This window comes from Carassius auratus, unplaced genomic scaffold (genome assembly GCF_003368295.1).
Source record: "Carassius auratus strain Wakin unplaced genomic scaffold, ASM336829v1 scaf_tig00216514, whole genome shotgun sequence".
NCBI lineage: Eukaryota > Metazoa > Chordata > Actinopteri > Cypriniformes > Cyprinidae > Carassius > Carassius auratus.
This window is the reverse complement of record NW_020528609.1, coordinates 704,039-727,321: the sequence shown is the minus strand read 5'-3', so window position 1 is coordinate 727,321 and position 23,283 is coordinate 704,039. Positions and strand designations below refer to the sequence as shown.

Here is a 23,283-nt window from a genome sequence, read left to right as displayed (position 1 = left end):
CAGGTGATGTCATCCTTACAGACAGTCACAAGCATCCAAGTACAGGAATCAGAGCACGAGAATACGTCATCAGTCTTACAGAAGGAGGCTGCAAAGTGTCTTTACTGAAGTGTGTATCATACACAATTTTCAGCAAAATAGACACAGATGATCCAGAATCCAGGGTCAGCTCGATAGGCACAGACGTAGTTGTGGTCGCTATGACAGATATGAATAATGTCCCATTTTTTGACCGTTATTACACTGTGCTGATGCAGCAGGACATCATTTGTGAGGTGTTTCCTAGATCCACAACGATAACATTCACAGGACGACGAAACAGATACCGTAAATGATGGCTTTGAAGAACGCACTGTAGACCTGGCTTTGAAGGTGGTCTCCGACGGTGAAGTGCAGCTGCAGGTGGAGACTTTGCATGTATCACTTGGACAGGAACTGATCGATTACTCGATAATAGGCTTGTTTACCAGTAGCTTCTGTTTGAGTTGCATGTATTAAGTTAATAAATACCAAGTCCCTTTTATTTTACCCAGATACTGATTATTAACTGATTATCAGATTTAAAAACCCTATTTTTATACTTTGAAATTAACTCAAATAAGTATTAATAACAAATCTGAAGACCAAAAAAAAAAACGTTTTAACATTTTTAATTTTTATTTCTGCATAATGCTTGACATAAAAACATAATGCAGCATGATGTAGGTGAGGAAGACAGTAATTCAGATATTTAAGTAAGATTTTTTCTCTGCATCAAATAATCAGTGAACAATAGTAATTAAAATACATTTGTAAATATATTGTATGATAATTAACATGCATGTGTAGCGTCATCAGTTAAAATGTACTATTACCACATTTAAAAAGCTTTCTTTAAAATGTTCAATGCAATGATTAGATGAATCAAGATTTTTAAAAAAAAATACCATGTATTTCTATTAGAATTTCTGTAATTATTCATGGTTATTAAAAGTACTTCTGTTGATCTCTGTATTTAATATATTTAAAGCATTCAGTACAGTATATGGAGCAAATATACATATATGCTGTATAAATATCATCATATCATTGAGATGAAGACAGATCTAGCTGTAATCTGTTATATGAAGAGTGTTTTACTCTAATCTCTATTTCTTCTGGCTGCTGCAAATCCTTCCTGTAAAATAATTCAACACAAAAGCATTGACTGAGCTCTCATGATTGCAGATCGTTCCAGATCAACATGAATCATCTAAAAAACTCACCAGCTCTCCTTGCACAGATGATCTGAAGAAGAATCACAGTAGGAGCAGCAAACACTGCAAACTTTACAATGATCACAATCACAATCACTGTAGTGAAGAGAAAACAGAGACTCAGTCTGTGAAACTGGGAAAGAAATCAAAGCCATGAAACAATGAACAATGTAAAGATGTGTGATACCTCTATGAGATGGTGATACCACTATATATAACTAATTACATATATGTTCATTACAGTACTTGAGTAAAAATATTTTTTTAATCTACTTTCTTAGTAGAAGAGTATAATCAAATGTTTGTACTTTTACTTGTGTCAAATAAAACTAAAGTATTCAACTTTGTTGCATTTATTTTACACCAAAAGTACGAAGTACAAAAATATGTAATAAAAATAAAATAAATGGCGTTTACACAGCTCTTTGTTTTGACTGTCAAGCACCTGCGCTGTCGTTTTGAATCCACATCATTAGCGTTTCAGTATTTTAGTGTATATGAGCTACTCTGATTTTAAACTGTTATTTTCTCAGCTCCTGAAATGGGTCATACTGTCGATATTAGCAGAGCACACAGCAGGAAATTAGGCTGATAGAACGATGCAATTATTGTATGTATGAAGCAAGAACAATGTAAGTGTCTAAAATACATGCACATAGTTCAGCTGAATGGCAAAAATCACCCTCTTTAAAAGTGCAGTTAAACCAATTGTACGAAGCTAAAATAACCTCAACATCATCTGGATGATATAAACCATGATTTATCTGTCAATCAGATGCATTTAAAATCTATTTTTCTGTCTGCGTGCTTTGGATGTGTGAGCACATAAGCGAAGAAACAAGATCTACCCAGCCAGCACATGACTGACCTTCAACGTTGAAATATGGTTGAAATAATGACTTTGTTGTGTTTAATGTGTAACATGGTTGAAAAAGGTTAACAAAAACATTTGTATGTCAACAATTTTTTTATAAGAGCTGTATGTTGAATCAATGGATCGCAATGGATTATGTTTAGTAAGTGGATCATGGATTCTGTGCTGATGACACCTAATTTATTTACTTTATATCTTCAAGATTTAAATCCTCTTATGCACATTATTGCTGTTACTGTATTTGTGTGCGTTGTTGCAAAGTTTAATTGTAAACTTTTCATTTTTATGAGGTTTTTAACTGACTAAAGTAATGATTACTGACTTTATATATTTGTATGTTTGAGAGACTTGACACCGTTATGTCATCGCCAATGACGTCATTACGTAGAGCGTAAAAGAACCGGTGAACCGTTTTTTTCAACTAGTTTATTGAATCGAACCGTCCGAAAGAACTGGTTCGCGGAAAAGAATTGAACTTCCCATCACTACTTGCCACTTGCCAATTTAAACAAACAAAAAGAGCCCAATTCAGCAGCCACGGTATTCAGTTTTTGTCTGAATTTGTTTTGTTTTTCTTGTACAACAAATACATTTAAAAAAAAATCTAAATACCCGACTTGGAAAGTATGTTCGTAAAACTATCGGTTATGTCTTAAGTGAAAGTAGACAATTGAGAAAAAAATGGGATGTGTATTATATTGGATGCATTCATTGTTTCCTAAAGTGTCCGCGCCTAAATTAGCTACAAGCTGCTGTAATGTTAATCCAAGAAAATGAGAGAAAAAAAAATCACTCCCTGCTCTCGACTGAATTACTTTGTAGTTTCAACTAGAATTAATGCATAGTCAAACCAACAATTATTCAGAAACCTGACATCATTTTTTATTTTACTACTATGTCCAGAAAACTATAATGAATTTATGTAAGTGAGTATAGCAAAATAAAGAGAACTGTGGCATATTATACAGAAATACATTTTCATACAGTGGATTACTAGTGAAATTTATTAAAAAAAAAAAAAAAAATTGGGACCAAAAATTATTTCAGACCTCACCATGTTTTGCTTAGGTGTTTTTTTCCAGAATTGCTAATGCAACCTTTACACACCACAGACTGAACAAAATGTATCATTGCTTGGTAACAAAGTATTCGTAAGTTTTCGTTTGATTGTAATCCATTACATATCTTTCTATCAAAGTTATCTGATATTAGGATGATATTAAGATTAATTTGTTCTTACAGTCTAACTCAGAGTTCGTCCGACTTTATTACCATTTTCTAAACTAGAGCAAATAAACTGTGATAATGTGAGAAATGTTGAAGATGTCTGAATAAATTTTGGTTTGACTGTATATGATATTTTTACAGTGAAGACTATGCAGTGCTATTTTACATTACATTTTTCGTTTTCTGTACCTGGACACTTACAAACTTGAAAAAAACGTAAACACTGTGTAAATAGCACAAACAAATAAACAGAACGAACATACAAATTAAACACTCTCAAACAGGTCCCACTGGTACAACCTGCACCGGGGCCCCGCTAACCCCAGCTACGGCCCTGGTTGCACGGATTAACATAGGCATGGTTACAATGTTCATTCTGGACTACATGCACCTTGTTTGCCATGGAGTGACTCGAAAATTGATACGTTTTTGGATGAAGGTGGATTTTTGTTGTAGGTTGGGCTCTCATGCAGTGACGGCTATCTCTGCAAGATTGCAGCAGCTAAGGCAGTATATGCCAATTGAGTTTCAGAGAAAGCCAAGAAGATTAGCAGACATTGACCGGTGGAAAGCCACTGAATTCCACCAGTTCTTACTTTATACGGACCCAATAATTGTTTTACAAGACATCCTTAACTCTTCCCACTACAGAAATTTCATGAATCTCTCAATTGCCATGTACTTGATGCTCTGTCCTGCCTTGTGTAATTATTACTGTGACTACGTTGATGATCTCATGAAACATTTCTTAAGTGAATTTGAGCAGTTGTATGGTGCTGATGAAGTGGAGTATAATGTAGTGATGGGAAGTTCGTTTCTTTTCCGTGAACCAGTTCTTTCGGACGGTTCGATTCAATAAACCGGTTGAAAAGACCGGTTCATCGGTTCTTTTACGCTCGCCGTAATGACGTAATGGCATCACGTCTATCAAACATTCAAATATATAAAGTCAGTAATCATAACTTTAGTCAGTTAACCTCATAATCATGAAAAGTTTAATTTTGCAACAACACCTAAATACAGTAACAGCAATAATGTGCATATGAGGATTTAAGTCTTGAAGATATATAGTAAATAAATTAGGTGTCATCAGCGGAGAAACCCTGATCCACTTACTAAACATAATCCATTGCGATGTATTTGTTATTAAATGAACTTACGTTTCGCCAGATTGCCCTTCATCCAAGCCCTCGAAATACCCACGCTCATAACATTACTAGTACAGAATCAGAATCAATCACCAAAAGAATCCCTTCGGTTCAGACATCGCTGTGAGTCAGTCGGCTTCACGCTGAATCACGCATGCGCAGTATCATCAGTTCATCGGTTCTCAATTCGGACGCGTCTGACAGAAACGATTCTCGGTTGAGTGTACTGATGATCCGAAAACCGATGCAACCGGTTCTTGACTCGAGAACGAGAATCGCTCTAACGGGCATGTGCTGCAGTTCAGTTTCATCAGCTGCTCTACTCGTGTTCATTTCAGTCAGGACCACTTGAGTCAAAAATACCATAGACAATTATTTAGTCAAAATGTTGTATAGCTTTTATTTGCATGATTGTTAAAGTTACATTGGCGGTATGGCTCTGTTCTAAGTTACCCATACTTTTCATGAGCTCCATGAAAGCTAGTCAGGTAACAGCAGCAGCTTCTGGGGACAATCTCCCATTTAAAACTGGGAGAGCAGCAAATAAAATTCCCCCATTGAGAACAGAGCATGCATCAATGAAAACAGTATGACATTGATTAAGTTAAACAAGTTAAGGAGGCGATTCGGGGAGGAGGTGGGTTGCAAGCAATGCAGTGGAAGCAGCCAAGCAGCAGACTGCAAATGCACTTAAATAGGGCGCCCTGTTTGAACGGACCAATTGAGTGCTTTAGCGATCAGATCAGTTGTTAGATCTGGGTATCAGCTGACAGCAGAGCTTGACTACGTGGCCTGCCTGAACTGACGCTGAAACGCTATATTTTCTGTTTACTACAAACTCATTTTGTGAATGTGTCATCATTAACTATAAATACAGTACAGATATCTCATAAATCATCCCTTATTCCTATTAGACATTAAAAGAGTGTTAATTATTGTCCAACTTCCCTGAAAACCCATTTGGCCTATACATTATATACAATATACAGATTGGAAAAATTAATCTAAAAAAAATAATAATAAAAAAAATCAAAATAGACTATAGTTATTTTATCACACTTTCCGATGTTTAACAAAATACTTACAAAATTACATGCATGCGCAGTATCATCAGTTCATCGGTTCTCAAATCGGACGCATCCAACAGAAAGGATTCTCGGTTGAGTGTACTGGTGATCCGAAAACCGAAGCAACCGGTTCTTGACTCGAGAACGAGAATCAGCTCATCGGTTCTCAAATCGGACGCGTCCGACAGAAACGATTCGCAGTGGGCGTGTTCATTCATTATCTGGCTCGGCTCGGTGTTCATCTTCAGTTCGGTCTTCACAGCATTTCATTCAGTGTACTGTTTGAGTAAATGAATTACCCCGGGATATTGGTTTATTCTGACTCAGAGGGAGTGTCAGTCACGTTAAAAAAGTTAACAGCTTAAGTAATTTGTGGATTTATGCTTATTGGAGACGTGAACCGTTTCAAACGATTCAGTTCGATTTGGTGAACTGGTTCAACCGGTTCACTAAGAAGAACCGGTTAAATTGAACGATTCGTTCACAAATCGGCCATCACTAGTATAATGTGCACAGTTTGACTCATTTGGATGATGACGTTAGGAGGTATGGAGCTTATGAAGAAAACTATATGAAGGAATTGAAAAAAGTTTCCTGGAAACCACAGTTTTGCTTGCAAACATCGCCGAAGGCCCCAGTTTATTATTGTTTTACTTTCACAGCACGTTAAACATTTTGTTAAATATTTTGATCAAACATTGTTGCAGTGAAAGTTATTTAGTGATTTATGTCAGGAGTGCAAAATAATAAATCCGTATTATGCCCCATTTTGAACAGAACTTCACCACTCATTAATATTCAGTCACGTCAGCAGCGGTTTATTTGTGTTCACATAGACTCACTGAACAGCGTCAATAAGGATTTATAGACCATAGATGCATATCTATGGCGATATATGGATATATTTACTGATGTTTACTTCATATTTCTTCAAACAGAATCGTCATTTCTATTCATTTTCCACTGATTTACACGATCTGATGATAAACAGCCTCTCCCAGCGATCTGTGTGTGTGTGTGTGCAGTGCTGTGAGCTCGTGTGTGTGTCAGACTCCGATTGGTCCTTCCCCATGTCAATCTTTAGAGTGTCATATCTGGACACCGCCCCATCGTGTCACATGCTTCCTGTAAACTTCCTGGTAGTTATCTGGCCAAAACAACACTGAAACACGAAATACACTCTGTACACACGAAATATCCGAATAATAAACCCGCGATTACGATAGTAAAGCTTGGTATGAGATTTTCTTGAGATCTGGGGCGTTTTTATAAAACAAATAGAAAATGTACATTGGAAATGCTAACTTGTGCAGGGATGTAAAAGGCTATAAATAGCATATTTTTTACAATAGTAAACGACCAAATTCCACCCCTGATCGCTAAAGGAAGTTATTACAAACACTCGATCGGGGTTTAAAGTGAGTTTTGAGTAAAAGTGTACTAATAATTTCATAAATTGTCTGATGTAGCTTGATGCTAACGTTAGCTCTAATGCTACTAATAGCTGGTGCATTTCTTCTTCATAATTCATTTCTGTCAAAATAATTCAAGAAAAGTTGTAATAAATTATTTTGTAGAATAACAATAGAACCATGAATCGGGGAGTTTTCAAAGCCAACACACATACAAAATACACAGGAGAGTTTACATGTGAGCTCTTACGGAGATGACAAGTGCCATGAATCAATCTGATTAGCCTTCTCTAAAAACACACATGACATGGCCTTAGAAAATATTTAATAAAATTCACAGTTTTACAGATTAGATTATGAAATTTCCAGATGAAGCTTTGGTAGACTTTTGGCTACACATGCCTTATACATTTTGACATATTTTGACCTGTTCACTGATGGCATTCACATAATTCCGCAATTAGGCTGTACAGGGCTCTAGACTCATTCTTCCCACCGGTTGTTGTTTTGCACTTTAGCAGTTGGTAGCACTAGAATCAACCACTTACAACCAGCGCAGAAACCACTTACTGTACATAATCCAATTGCGATATATTTGTTATTAAATTAACTTACGTTTTGCCAGATTACCCTTCATCCAAGCCCTCGGTTTTCCCGCGCTCAAAACATTAGCACAGAATCAGTTCAGAATCAATAACCAATAGAATCAGTTCGGTTCAGACGCTCTGTGAGTCAGTCTGCTTCACGCTGAATCATGCATGCGCAGTATCATCAGCTCCTCTGTGTACGTGCTGCAGTTCAGTATCATCAGCTGCTCTACTCGTGTTCAGGTTCTGTTTACTACAAACTCAGTTTGTGAATGTGTCATCATTAACTATAAATACAGTACAGATATTTCATACAGTATTGTTCAAAATAATAGCAGTACAATGTGACTAACCAGAATAATCAAGGTTTTTAGTATATTTTTTATTGCTACGTGGCAAACAAGTTACCAGTAGGTTCAGTAGATTGTCAGAAAACAAACAAGACCCAGCATTCATGATATGCACGCTCTTAAGGCTGTGCAATTGGGCAATTAGTTGAAAGGGGTGTGTTAAAAAAAATAGCAGTGTCTACCTTTGACTGTACAAACTCAAAACTATTTTGTACAAACATTTTTTTTTTCTGGGATTTAGCAATCCTGTGAATCACTAAACTAATATTTAGTTGTATGGCCACAGTTTTTTAAAACTGCTTGACATCTGTGTGGCATGGAGTCAACCAACTTGTGGCACCTCTCAGCTGTTATTCCACTCCATGATTCTTTAACAACATTCCACAATTCATTCACATTTCTTGGTTTTGCTTCAGAAACAGCATTTTTGATATCACCCCACAAGTTCTCAATTGGATTAAGGTCTGGAGATTGGGCTGGCCACTCCATAACATTAATTTTGTTGGTTTGGAACCAAGACTTTGCCCGTTTACTAGTGTGTTTTGGGTCATTGTCTTGTTGAAACAACCATTTCAAGGGCATGTCCTCTTCAGCATAGGGCAACATGACCTCTTCAAGTATTTTAAAATATGCAAACTGATCCATGATCCCTGGTATGCGATAAATAGGCCCAACACCATAGTAGGAGAAACATGCCCATATCATGATGCTTGCACCTCCATGCTTCACTGTCTTCACTGTGTACTGTGGCTTGAATTCAGAGTTTGGGGGTCGTCTCACAAACTGCCTGTGGCCCTTGGACCCAAAAAGAACAATTTTACTCTCATCAGTCCACAAAATGTTCCTCCATTTCTCTTTAGGCCAGTTGATGTGTTCTTTGGCAAATTGTAACCTCTTCTGCACATGCCTTTTTTTTAACAGAGGGACTTTGCGGGGGATTCTTGAAAATAGATTAGCTTCACACAGACGTCTTCTAACTGTCACAGTACTTACAGGTAACTCCAGCCTGTCTTTGATCATCCTGGAGGTGATCATTGGCTGAGCCTTTGCCATTCTGGTTATTCTTCTATCCATTTTGATGGTTGTCTTCCGTTTTCTTCCACGTCTCTCTGGTTTTGCTCTCCATTTTAAGGCATTGGAGATCATTTTAGCTGAACAGCCTATCATTTTTTGCACCTCTTTATAGGTTTTCCCCTCTCTAATCAACTTTTTAATCAAAGTACGCTGTTCTTCTGAACAATGTCTTGAACGACCCATTTTCCTCAGCTTTCAAATGCATGTTCAACAAGTGTTGGCTTCATCCTTAAATAGGGGCCACCTGATTCACACCTGTTTCTTCACAAAATTGATGACCTCAGTGATTGAATGCCACACTGCTATTTTTTTGAACACACCCCTTTCAACTAATTCAACTAATTGCCCAATTGCACAGCCTTAAGAGCGTGCATATCATGAATGCTGGGTCTTGTTTGTTTTCTGAGAATCTACTGAACCTACTGGTAACTTGTTTGCCACGTAGCAATAAAAAAAAATATACTAAAAACCTTCATTATTCTGGTTAGTAACATTGTACTGCTATTATTTTGAACAATACTGTGAGTCATCCCTAATTCCTATTAAACATAGAGACTTTAGAGTGTTAATTATTGTCCAACTTCCCTGAAAACTCCTTTGGCCTATACATCATCTACAGATTAGAAACATTCATCTAAAAAAAAAAAAAAATTATATAGTTATTTTATCACACTTTCTGATGTTTAACAAAATACTTAGATAAATAAAACATGCACAGTATCATCAGTTCATCGGAATCTCAAATCTGACATGTCTGAAAGAAACGGTTTTCTGTTCAGTGTACTGGTGATCTAAAAACCGATGCAACCGGTTCTTGACTTGAGAACGAGAATCAGCTCATCGTTTCTCAAATCGGACCTGTCCGACAGAAACGGTTCTCAGTTTAGTGAAATATCTGAATAATAAACCAGTGATTACGATAGAAAAGCTTGGTATGAGATTTTCTTGAGATCTGGGGCATTTTTATAAAAACTGTACATTGGAAATGCTAACTTGTGCAGCGATGAAAAAGGAAACCAATGGCATATTTTTACAATAGTAAATTACCAAATTCCACCCGTGATCACAAAAGGATGTTATTACAAAAACTCGAATCGGGGTTCAAAGTGAGTTTTGAGTAAAAGTGTACTAATAATTTAATAAATTGTCTGATGTAGCTTGATGCTAATGTTAGCGTTAAGTGAGATAGCAGCTTGGTGGCTTTGTAAAGCTTGAAATACCACAACAAAGGCTAAGAAAGGTGGAATAAATGTGTCATACCTGGCGGAGGATCGTTTGGTGAGAACAATAGAATCATGAATGAGGGAGTTTTCAGAAACAAAAACACAGACAAAGCCCGCAGGAGTGTTTGCATAGCCCCTTTCACACTGCCATTCCGGCAAATACAAGGATTAAGTGTTCCGGCAAATGTTCCCGGGTCGCTAGATTTTGCACTTTCACACTGCCAGTGATTACCCAGCATATGTGCGTGCTTTCACACACAACCCGTAACAACACGTGACATCAGCATGTGATGTGTAATGTACGAGTCAAAAAGGCTAGGCATGTTATACTTTCTCTGAAGCAAGCAGACGATCTCGGCGTCAGCGCGGAAAGTGAGGAACTTACTAACAAATGTATATGTGTATTAGCAGTGTTTGCTCAAGTTAAAGAAGTTGTTACCAAGAACATCTGCTGTTTATTTCTCTCGATGTGTACACTTTTATAGCATTAATTATTTAAATTGGTTAACTGCGTGTGTATTAACAGTGTTAGTTTAAAATCACTTAACTTGTGATAGGGATGCCAGCGCACAGAAGCATTCTTTGTTCACATTAGTTCAGAGTTACTGCTAGTTTTAATGTAAAAAGTTTTAATATCCAAATCCGTTAAAGGATTTTTAGGCTGCATTAATTAGGTAAACCGGAACCAGAAACACTTCCCATAACACCCTATGTACTTGCTACATCATTAGAAGAATGGCATCTACGCTAATATTAGTCTGTTTCTCTCTTGTTCCGAGGTCACCATAGCCACCAGATCCAGTCTGTATCCAGATCAGAGGGTCACTGCAGTCACCCGGATCCAGTACGTATCCAGAGCAGATGGTGGATCAGCACCTAGAAAGGACCTCTACATCCCTGAAAGACAGCGGAGACCAGGACAACTAGAGCCCAGATACAGATCCCCTGTAAAGACCTTGTCTCAGAGGAGCACCAGGACAAGACCACAGGAAACAGATGATTCTTCTGCACAATCTGACTTTGCTGCAGCCTGGAATTGAACTACTGGTTTCGTCTGGTCAGAGGAGAACTGGCCCCCCAACTGAGTCTGGTTTCTCCCAAGGTTTTTTTCTTCATTCTGTCACCGATGGAGTTTCGGTTTGTGGTGGAAAAATTCATTGAACATTGCTTCTGTATGCCTATATATGCATGTGTTTTCTTTTCTTTGCTGTGTGGGTTCAGAAGGGCGACACCTGGGGGGAAAACAGAAGTCTGATAATTACCTGAGAGGGTCATTGGGCCATATAGTGGGGGGACAATGTCTGAGGATGACCTGAAGGGGTCACCTAAGTCCTAAATGTGTGAGAAACCGCCCATAGAGAGTGTTCCATGTTATGTGTGGGAAGTTACAGCTGTTCAGACTGTATAACCTTGGAAGCAGCAGAGGTATATAAGGTGGAGGACTGCCCTCTTTCTGGGTCGGTTTCACTCTGCAGGAACTCAGTGTTGCTGTATGACTGTCTGACCTTCTTTGCAAAGACTAAAAGATTTCTTTTTAATTATACCTGAGAATGAGTCTGTCTCTTATGCTGACGAGAGTTGATTTAAATTTTGCCACGACAATTTGGTGTCAGAAAGTGGGATTCCTTGGATGTGTCTTCTGGACCTGTGAGCGGACGGTGACTGATCATCCTGAACAACAGAAGTTCAGCCCTAACCCCGATTAGATTTGAGGGAGAAAGGGACCGACCGCCGAGGCCCGGAGGGGACACCACTGGAATCAGGAAAGAACCGGAATGGCAACAGAGCTCTCGAGTAAGAGACAGTTCATGGTATTCAAAATTTTGGGTTTTTAGAAATAAGGATTGGAATCTAAATTAGAAGAGGGATGAACCATAGCGGTGGGTCCTTCTCTGTGGGAAACACAATCAAGCGGATGAGGGTATCCGATTGTGAGAATACTGCAGCAGTTAATACATTTCTAAGGGGAATTGAAACTGCTGCAACTGGTGTGATCGTAAATTGAGTTAGAAATTGAGATCAAAGCAATCCAGATATTTTGAAGCGATAAGCTGAGATCATGCTCGAGCGGTTAACATATTTCTAAGAGGGGAAGTGAAACTGTGTGAGTATTGGCTCTTCCGACTTGGGCAGAGGAAAGTCGGATCTGTTGGAGACGTCTGACAGATTATAGGCACGCCGAAGAGAATCCCCACAGAGAAGGAAACCAGCAGATATGGGAAAGTCTCAGAGCAAGCTCGCTGAATATGATACACCAGTGTTTTCGGCGAATGAAAAAAGTGTATGGCCAAAAATGCATGCAAGATCTGGGGAAATTCATTAAATACCATGGTTTTCCAAAAGAGGGAACGTTGAGTGTTAAGAAATTAAAAGCTGTGAAGGAATCAGTAGAAGAGGGAAGCAAGGGACAGAAAGGTTGTTGTGCGAGGCACATGTGTGAGAAATGTGAACGAACTGTGAATTGTTGGATAGCGGAAGCAGATAGGAGAGAAAGGAGAACAATGCAGAAATAATTAGCAAGTAGAAAGAAGGAAAAGAAAGTTGAAGAATGTGATGAAAGTGTAAATGCCTCACATAGACCTACTAACCTCTCTGATGTTTGTGTTTCTAAACATGTACCTCCGCCATACACACATTTCCCGGTGACCGAGGTGCAAGCCACGAAAATGGACCCCGACCTCGACTGCTCTCCACCGAGAAGATCAACAGCACCGTGGCCAGATCCAGAATGGAGACAAGAAACAGAGGAAGAACCAGAAATCATTCCTGAAACCCCCAACGAGGAAATAGAAGAGGAAATAGTGCGCAGAGCAGCCTCGACAAAGAAAAGAAAAACCAGACAGCCAGTGAAAGAAGAAAATGAGAGTATTATAGCTCCAATGATTGAAGTTTCTGGCCCTGACGGCCCTGTTATGGTCTTTAGACCATGAACCATAACGGAGATGAAGGAAGCGATGGCTCACTTGCCGAGCCCTGACGAACCAAGTGATACATTTTCTACCGAATTAGTCACCTTCTGCCAAGAATTCAGCCCTACCGTGCACGATCTGAGGAGGCTGCTGGCAGTGAAACTGGGGGCTACGAGCAGGCATGAAGTGAGTGGAGAGCTGCAGAAAGAGGACTGCCGGAGAGAACACTGTGAGTGGATGCATCTTAGTAATGCGGGCTACCGAAAGGCCGTTAACGAGCTGGCTGACGGAATAAAAGCAGCATTTCCAGCGCGTGTGGATACAGCAAAGATTGGCAACTGTTGCCAGCCCAGAGACGAATCTGTTCAGGACTTTTACCACCTCTTGTACCTGATTTTCAACAAACACAGGGGGTTGGAGGAACCAGATGAAAGAGGAGATCAAGCTGGCACATGGGAGTGTCACATGCGGAGCTGGTTTTTGAATGGACTGAGACCTGAAATTGCACAAGCAGTAAAGACCATCTAAATAGAGTGGAAAAGTGGACGGCTATCTGTTGTTTTGGCACACGCTTTGCATGCAGAGGAGATGCAGATGGTGAAGAAGGAAAGAGTGAAAGCCAAAACCAACAAGGAGTGGCAGCTGGCGGTAGTGCAAGCCGTGTCGAGGCCGGGGGGCTATTCTGCGCAGCGAGACCAGCAGTGGAAGAGAGGAGGAAGATATCCGAACGAAACTGAAAGAAACTTTGAAAGATGGGGTTGTCGGATCTGCAAGACTGATGAACATGAGATATTGAATTGTACCAGATGCAGACTGTGCAAAAAGGACGGCCATTGGGCGAAGGATTGCCTGGAGAACCAGCGAAATCAACAAGCAGACTGAAGCGAGGGAGACGGAGAGCAGAGAGGGGGTGTCCCGGGCGAGCAACCAACAGTCACAAGTCAAGGAAGTGAAAATTTTCTAACCACAAACACACACACATACACTGATGTACTTTCTGCTCTCTGCAATGAAGAAAACACTTGCTTCCTTTGTGTATGTCTGATTCTGTTGATAAGCATCCTGACAAATGTGCTATTATGTTTAAAAGTGAAGTCTTTATGAAAATGCCTAAATATCCTATGCTAGTAGAGGGGATATTGATTGAGTTTTTAGCTGATATATAATATATATATATATCTATACAGCCATGTGATTTGCAATGCCAACCACAATTAACAGGCGAAATGAATGAGTCAATTTCTGCATCAGGGCACGTAATTTGTGAAAGGTTCACAGCGCCTCTGAATTGTGAAACAAAAGGGGGTGAGGTGCTGAGGCATGCTTTTCTCTATACCCCTGCATGTCCAGTGCCTTTGATGGGAAGAGATTTGTTGTGCAAACTAAATTTGACACTGACTGCAGACTCTGGGGGTGTCCAAGGGGTAAAGAAAGAGCGGATTTGCTGTCTGCAAGCAGAACCAAAATGGGCATACGAATGGCACATCATAAATTCTGATTGGGCTGAAATGATGTGTGAACTTGCTAAAGATAGAACAAAACCATTTGATAGAGAAATCATGTTGCCTGACAAATTGCATTGCACGTCACATGTTGTAGTACAGCCAGATGACCAGTATGAAAAAGGTTTGAGGGAGGAAAAGGAGAAACTTTACGTTTTGAGAAAATGTTTTAGACAGTAAATGTGTGTGCAGTCTCAGTTTGCCTGACAGAGAAACAGCTTCAGTTTTACCTAATGGCAGAAGATTCTGTGCCTCACTTATCACTTTCCAAGGACAGGAGCCAGACAGGGCCCAGATTAGACTTGTTTGTGAAAATCTGTGATTATGCCAAAGACTGGAGACAGATAGGGGAGGGGGTGAAACACAGTGAGAGTCTGGGAGCGTTTATGTCAGAGTGCAAGCATGACATGGAAACAGAGAGAGTTGTGGTACCCATTGACAAAAGAAAGAGGGAGAATCATTGCATGACCATCATTTGTGCCTCAGATATACATCCAGCATTAACAAAAGTGCCATCAGAGTTATGGGCAAAACACAAATATGATGTGGGTTTGATTAAAGGATGTGAACCAGTTGTGGTCACCCCAAAATCTGATTACAGACCATGTCAACGTCAATAACCTCTAAAACAAGAGGCAATTCTTGGTATAAAAACAGTGTTTGAGTCACTATTGGAAGAGGGAATAATGGTGCCATGCGATGATTCTCCAGTTCGCACTCCAATTGTTCCTGTAAAAAAGATAAGAGACAAGGGTCAGCCCACAGAGTGCCGATCTGTACAGGATTTACAGGCGGTAAACCCTGCTGACAGGCAAAGAGCTCCATCACTACCAAATCCATTCACAATTTTGTCACAAATACCACAAGATGCAACATTCTTCTCAGTGGTAGATTTGGCAAATGCATTTTATAGTGTGCCAGTTGATAAAGACAGCCAATTCTGATTTGCATTTGAATTTGAGGGCAAAGGTTACAACAAAGCCCTAAGAAGGAGTTTCGGAGCTTTGACCCTGACAGCAGGTACAGCTCTGTTACAGTATGTGGATGATCTTTGCTTGTGTGCTCTTGATGAGCTTAAATGTGTAAACTGACACTGTGACCGTCCTGAAGCATCTGGCTCAGGAGGGCCATAAAGTCAGCCTGACAAACTGCAGTTCGTAAAACAACAGATTACATTCCTGGGGCATGTAATAACACCGAGTAGCAAATCACTGTCTGAAAAAGGGGTTAAAGCTACAAGAAAAGTCCCAAAACCAGTAATAACAAAGAAACAAATGCTTAATTTTGGGGGATGTGTTCCTAATGTAGAACATCTATTCCAAATTATAAGAAAGCGGAAGAGGCATTTCTGAACATGAAAGTTCAGCTGTCTGTTGTGCCAACCCTGGGCTTGCAGGCGCCAAATAAACCCTTTGTTCAGACGGTTGATGAGAAAAATGTATTTATGAATTCTGTATTGTTGCAGCATCATGGAGACAAATTGAGACCCGTGGCATATTTTTCCAGCAAATTAGACCCAGAATTCGTAGGTTACTCTGATTTGACATTGATGGTGTCTCATGCAGTGTCCATGATTTTGCAGGAATAGAAAACATCACGGTGGTTAAGATATCACTAATATCACTGTTAAGCGATGCACAACCTTGAATGTTGCTACTCTCCCTCAACAGAAGAGGATGGGGAAGAGCATCATTGTTGTTTAACAGCACTTGAACAAGTGTGTACGCCACGTCCAGACCTGTGTGACGTGCCACTTGTGAAAATGTCCTCTTTGTGGATGGCTCAGCTTTTAAAGATCCACAAACAGGCCTGAATAAGGTTGGTTATGCAATAACAACTGAATTTGACATTGTGGCCTCTGGCTCATTACCATCAAATTATTCAGCACAAGCAGCTAAGCTTTTGGCATTAACAGAAATATGCAAAATAATGACAGACAAATGTGTAACGATTTACACAGATTTACTAGACGATATGCATTTGGGGTGACTTGTGATTTTGGGGCGCTGTGGAAACACAGAAAGTTTTTTAAAGTCAGATGGGTGACCAATATTAAATGCACCCCTTGTGGCAGATTTGCTAGATGGTATTCTGCTGCTAGAAAAGATAGCGATTTGTAAATGCGCAGCGCATACTAATAACAAAGATTCTGTATCTACAGGAAACGTCAGAGCAGACGCAGCGTCGAAGGCTGCAGCATCTCAGCAGACAAAAACATTAGAGTGAGTTAGAGACTCCTCTGACTTGGCTCGACACACAAATGCCTTTTTTTTAAACAGGGAATGATCTGCAACCAATCAGATATCTTCCTTGTTTGAGCCAATCACAAGAATGCACCCCACGTGGGGGATTGTTTACTTAAAAGCCAATCAGCGAACGACTCACTTTCCTCAATCAGCGAACGACTCTTTTGGCTCCGTAGAAGGTTGCTGAAATTCCACTGCACGACTGTGAAGGGAGCAGAGAGAGCAACGTGGATCAGGTTAGTATTCTTGAGTGTGAATTTCTGATTTTGAATTGTGTTTGTATCTGTGACGTGACTGAGGGTCTGACTCATGTCAGGAATGCAGTAGCAGTGATTACTCGTTTAGCCCAGCGCCCAGAGCAAACATAATGTTAAGTGTGTAGTGAAAGTATTACCAGTAGAAATGAATTTTTATGTTTTATTGATCAATGAATGATAAAAAGGGGGAAATTGTGGTGGAAAAATTCATTGAACATTGCTTCTGTATGCCTATATATGCATGTGTTTTCTTTTCTTTGCTGTGTGGGTTCAGAAGGGCGACACCTGGGGGGAAAACAGATGTCTGAGAATGACCTGAGAGGGTCATTGGGCCATATAGTGGGGGGGACAATGTCTGAGGATGACCTGAGGGGGTCACCTAAGTCCTAAATGTGTGAGAAACCGCCCATAGAGAGTGTTCCATGTTATGTGTGGGAAGTTACAGCTGTTCAGACTGTATAACCTTGGAAGCAGCAGAGGTATATAAGGTGGAGGACTGCCCTCTTTCTGGGTCGGTTTCACTCTGCAGGAACTCAGTGTTGCTGTATGACTGTCTGACCTTCTTTGCAAAGACTAAAAGATTTCTTTTTAATTATACCTGAGAATGAGTCTGTCTCTTATGCTGACGAGAGTTGATTTAAATTTTGCCATGACAGGTTCCTTGCTGCTGTCGCCTCTGGCTTGCTTAGTTGGGGTCACTTCATCTACAGCGATATCATTGACTTGATTGCAAATAAATGCACAGACACTATTTAAACTGAACAGAGATGACATCACTGAATTCAATGATGAACTGCCTTTAACTATCATTTTGCATTATTGACACACTGTTTTCCTAATGAATGTTGTTCAGTTGCTTTGACGCAATGTATTTTGTTTAAAGTGCTTTATAAATAAAGGTGACTTGACTTGACATACCAGGGATCATGGATCAATTTGCATATGTCAAAATACTTGAAGAGGTCATGTTGCCTTAAGCTGAAGACGATATGCCCTTGAAATAGTTGTTTCAGCAAGACAATGACCACCAAACACCAAACACTAGTAAATGAGCAAAGTCTTGGTTCTTCCAAACCAACAAAATTAATGTTATGGAGTGGCCAGCCCAATCCCCAGACCTTAATCTAAATTGAGAACTTGTGGGGTGATATCAAAAAAGCAAAACCAAGAAATGTGAATGAATTGTGGAATGTTGTTAAAGAATCATGGAGTGGAATAACAGCTGAGAGGTGCCACAAGTTGGTTGACTCCATGCCACACAGATGTCAAGCAGTTTTAAAAAACTGTGGTCATACAACTAAATATTAGTTTAGTGATTCACAGGATTGCTAAACATGTATAAAGTTTAGCAATGTAAAAACATTTGTATAAAATAGTTTTGAGTTTGTACAGTCAACGGGAGACACTGCTATTTTTTTAACATTGCCCTTTCAACTAATTGTCCATTTGCACAGCCTTAAGAGCGTGCATATCATGAATGCTGGGTCTAGTTTGTTTTCTGAAAATCTACTGCACCTACCGTATTTTTCAGACTATAAGTCGCACTTTTTTTCATAGTTTGTCCGGTCCTGCGACTTAAAGTCAGGTGCGACTTATTTATCAAAATTAATTTGACATGAACCAAGAGAAATGAACCAATAGAAAACATTACCATCTACGCCCTCTCGCGGCTGGAGACGGTAATATTTTCTCTTGGTTCTTGGTTCTAAATAAATGTGACTTATAGTCCAGTGCGACTTATATATGTTTTTTTTCCTCATCATGATGTATTTTTCGACTGATGTGACTTATAGTCCGAAAAATACGGTACTGGTAACTTGTTTGCCATGTAGCAATAAAAAATATACTAAAAACCTGGATTATTCTGGTTAGTCACATTGTACTGCTATTATTTTGAACAATACTGTATACATTTGTTAATAAAGTAAATAAAACAAAAACATGCATGTTTAAATGCTACTGAATAAAAAGAAACGATCCACTAGCAAGCCTTTGCTCATCATGACAGGACCTGGATCAGTGAGCTGCGTCTTGGGCAGATGATGTCACTTCCAGGGAGGCAAGTTGTACACGCCCCCGTCCCTTGACTCCTCCCCCACATCAAAACAGTGCCACAAAGAGAGACGTGCATAAAAGTGAAGCGCAAAGGGAAAATGGCATCGCAAGCTCAAACTAGATTGACACGCAAAATAAAAGCAGCGTTGCAAATAAATTAATAGTTATGACCATGGAAAATATGTATTGCAAAATCATTGCTTTCATTTATGTTTTGCAATTATTTATTTTTGTTTGCAACCCTTCATTTTTTCTTCCAATTCTTTATTTTCTTTTGCCATTCTTTATTTTTGTTTGCAAAAAGCAAAATTATTTTACTCAATACTTAAATTTTTGTTTGCAATACATTATTTTATTTTTTTGCGTATATATACGGCATTATATTGACTCCATACACGGCCAGCTGTGAATTAAACCATTTTTTAACGCAATCAGAATTGAGTATTTAGACAGACCATCAAATCACTTTAAGGAGTTACATTATAATGTGCAAATTCACACACAGTGTATCGTTAACTCTGCCTGAATTGTCAGGGTGCCTGTCTTGATATCCCTGATCTTCAGTAACATCCTCAATGAAGAGCAGCAGCATCATGTACCTGTGTGTGTAGAAGTTTCTGGTGTGTTTGTAGTTGAGGGATCCTGAGAGTTTGGGACTGGTGTCGTCGTTTGAGCTTGATCTGTAGAGAATGAATGTTAGTTCAGATTCATCATACTGTAGAACAAGGCATCTCTGAGAAATCATCTTCTATACAGTGTTTTCTGAACTACAAGTCATGTTTTTATCATCTGAAACATGCTAACATTTATTCAAAAACATGCACTAAAAAAAAACAATCAAAGAGCAGACACTTGATGATGCGCTTCAAGCTTTCAAGCATATAACAATAATTTCTAGCAATGCTAACTTGTTTAATATCTGTGACAGTCAGTGTGAGCATTCGAGGCATATTTCCAAACACATTCTCCTGTGAATCGATGCCGTTTTAAGAAAAACAAAACCTTCTTTAATAATAGTTCAGAAACCAAATGTTCCTCTGCAGCTAATGATTAATTCATGGAAATGATCCATTCTGAATGAGAGGGACGTAAGCAGCTTCAGTTTCACTTTAAATACCTTTTTATAGGTTCGACATGTCAAATAAATGTTGTTTGCAGTGAATTCCACTGTAATTTGCTTTCATTTTACACTAATCTTTCTGTTTTTGTTCAGTAAAATACGTAATAGTGCAAATATGGACCGTTTACACCAATAAAACCAGTATATTACACACACAGACACATTCACTTTAGCCTTGAACACTGTGTTAATTATGAGGATCCTTGAAAACATGGTTTACTAGAAAGTGTGAAAAGCCCTGACATAGAATATGACAATCATATTTTAACTTAGATCATAACATTACATAAAAAGTTTAAATAATTCCAGCAGAACTTCTTGACTGTAATATTTGGACATTAGTTTGCAGCAGTGCTTTGAGTTTCTTCTGTCAGACTGAACCAAGCTTTTGTTCTGCTTCAATAATACTTACAGTCCTTAATATTACTCACATTATGAGAGTCTAACACTGATAGAGGAGATGTTTTCTCACCTGATATCTTGACAGTGATTGTGACTGAGGTCTTGACTTTATCTCTCTGAGTAACTTCACATCTCCACTCTCTGTTGTGATCTTCATTCAGGAGTGTTGTATTCTGAGAGATGATACAGGGATCTGATGAGGATGATATCTGATATCTGGAGTCTGATATATTCAGTTTAACACCAGCCTGATTCACCCAGAACAGATGAATTTCCCCAGAACGACCCGAAAAATCACAAGAGACTCGATCATATAAATACAGCCGACAGGAGAGAGTCACAGAGAGACCTGAACTGATCTGAGTCTGTGAGGATGAGACTGAAACACAGAATAACACACACATCACACACTCTTCAACCACCAGGAGAGATTAAATGAAGAATTTGTCATTTTTAAACTGAACAAATAATCATTAAATTACCATGAAGAACATGCAGATAAACACGAGCATCAGGTCCTATTTGTGGTCCATTCACACCAGTCCATTGTTGGCAGGTGTAATATCCATAATCTTCTGTTGAGATGTTCCTGATGTTCAGAGAGCAGTCAGACCCCAGACTCAGTCTCTCATGTCTCTCTGTGCCTTTCCTCTCTTTCCCTAAACCAATCAGTTCAACTGTTCCTGATTGACTGCCTCTGTTATAGTTCCATGTAGTTGAGTTGCAGTCATGAAGAGCATCATGAAGAGCATTATTACAGGGCAGACAGACATCTTCACCAGAACTGATGAACACATGAACATCATCCTCTCCACTGACACCTGAAACACAAGAAGATCTGAGTGATCATTATGATATATATTAATAAATGAATCACAGAAAGCAGAAGGTTCAGATCAGTCTTTTTCAGCAGTTATTACAAACACACTCTCCAGAATAAACTCTTGTTCTTCATCAGAGAGCTGTTCAAATCACAAACACACTCTTCATCAGAGAATAATTGAGAGATGTTTGAGAGTGAATCTGTCTAGTTTGAGTGTGTTCAGGAAGAATCAGTGTGTTCTGTATCAAACACAAGAAGAAACTCTTTCTCAGACTGATTGCACTGAATGTGTTGAAGAGAAAACACAGATGTCTTTACCTGTGAGAAGTGAAGAGAGAGCGATCAGTCCCAGCAGACACAGATGACACTCAGACATTTTCTCTTTCTCTTCATCATTTGCTCTCAACTCTTTCTTTAAATACTCTCAGCTCCTCCTGTGGTTTTCACTTCCTCTGATCTGACCGACTGAGTGTTGAAATGACTCTAGAGTTGTTATTTAGTAACATGATGTCAGTCGTAATGGAGAAGTGAGGTCAGCTGGAGCCGATGTAACCTGCAGTGTTTCTGTGTCCACCTCAACAGGTCAAGATTATCCCTCGAGACCCGAGCGCTGACTGATGCAGTGTTGTGTTGAAACCTGTTCCTCTGCTGTTTCTTAAGACCTAACCATAACCACTAACCAGACGCCACAGCGGTGGTGAAACATGTTCTTCAGTGAGAACTGATTACTGTTATCCTCTCAACACACATTTACTCTGAACACGATCTACAGGCCGTTCTTCACATTACTCGTAGTTTCACTTCTTTCTTTCTGCAGTTCAACTCTAGACAGAAAATCATTCACTTATAGAAAACTGATCAAACTGGTTTGTTACTGAAAAGGTTTCCGCTATCAATCACTTTGTTTTCACACTGAGAGAAATAATACCCATAATGCCACAGTGGATCAATGCTGTCTGACGTTTTGAAAATCTACTTTTTCAAACTCTTCCAAAGACTTTCAGTAAAAGATGATGGGTTTGTTGTTAAATGACCAAACTGTGAATGTTTTTAACACATCATCAAATGTGATGACATGATGTCACAAGTGTTTGTTCTCTGCGAGTCTTTCAGATGTTGACTGATCTTTCGTCTCGTCTCGATATCCACACTTGAGAGTGAATGTGACAGGAATTAAAACTTTGCCCTTTATGTTCATTTAATTTGAAAATACATATAACTTCTGTAATTTTAGTAAATATATAAAGCTGTATGTATTTTGTAGCAGCACCACTGAGCAGACAAGTGTGTGAAGAAAGCGCTGTATAAACTGTTAGTTTTTCTCTCCTCTCAACACTATAATGGTCATCTTTCATCTGTTTGTGGGAACTCAGTTAGTTTGACCGCACTGGTTTAACACACACTGATCTGAGATCATCTCTGAACACTGTTTAGACAGATGCAGTGAATTCCCACACATTCACACAGCACTTCCTCGTCTTTCTTTAACTGAGTTCCTCGAATTTTTTATCATATATATGTGTATATATATACACACACACGCTCTGTGGTATATATATTGGTCTATGGCGCAGTCTATTTTCAGCTCCTGAACACACCTCTTTTTTTAGACCAGCCACCCATGGGTGCACAAATGGGGACAAATGCATTTGCTAATTAAACGATGTGGCGCTGGACGGGAAAATGTGAACGCTGCCGGACTGAAACTAGCAAACACACTTGTGCTACGCCTTGTGTCGCTTGCAACAGATAAATAACAATGTATATAACTC

The 23,283-nt window shown here is 39.2% G+C and overlaps 1 protein-coding gene across 1 annotated transcript; it reads right to left on the bottom strand.

The window, feature by feature from the left end:
* Nucleotides 1–713: 713 nt before the first annotated feature.
* On the bottom strand, nt 714–22,342 carry LOC113098331 (uncharacterized). Its single transcript, XM_026263359.1, has 6 exons — nt 21,830–22,342; nt 21,171–21,509; nt 20,759–21,067; nt 19,766–19,846; nt 1,245–1,331; nt 714–1,156 (listed from the first exon to the last, which is right to left on the bottom strand). The coding sequence occupies exons 1-6, from the start codon at nt 21,885–21,887 to the stop codon at nt 1,128–1,130; spliced, it is 903 nt and encodes a 300-aa protein (XP_026119144.1). The 5' UTR covers nt 21,888–22,342; the 3' UTR covers nt 714–1,127.
* Nucleotides 22,343–23,283: the final 941 nt, after the last annotated feature.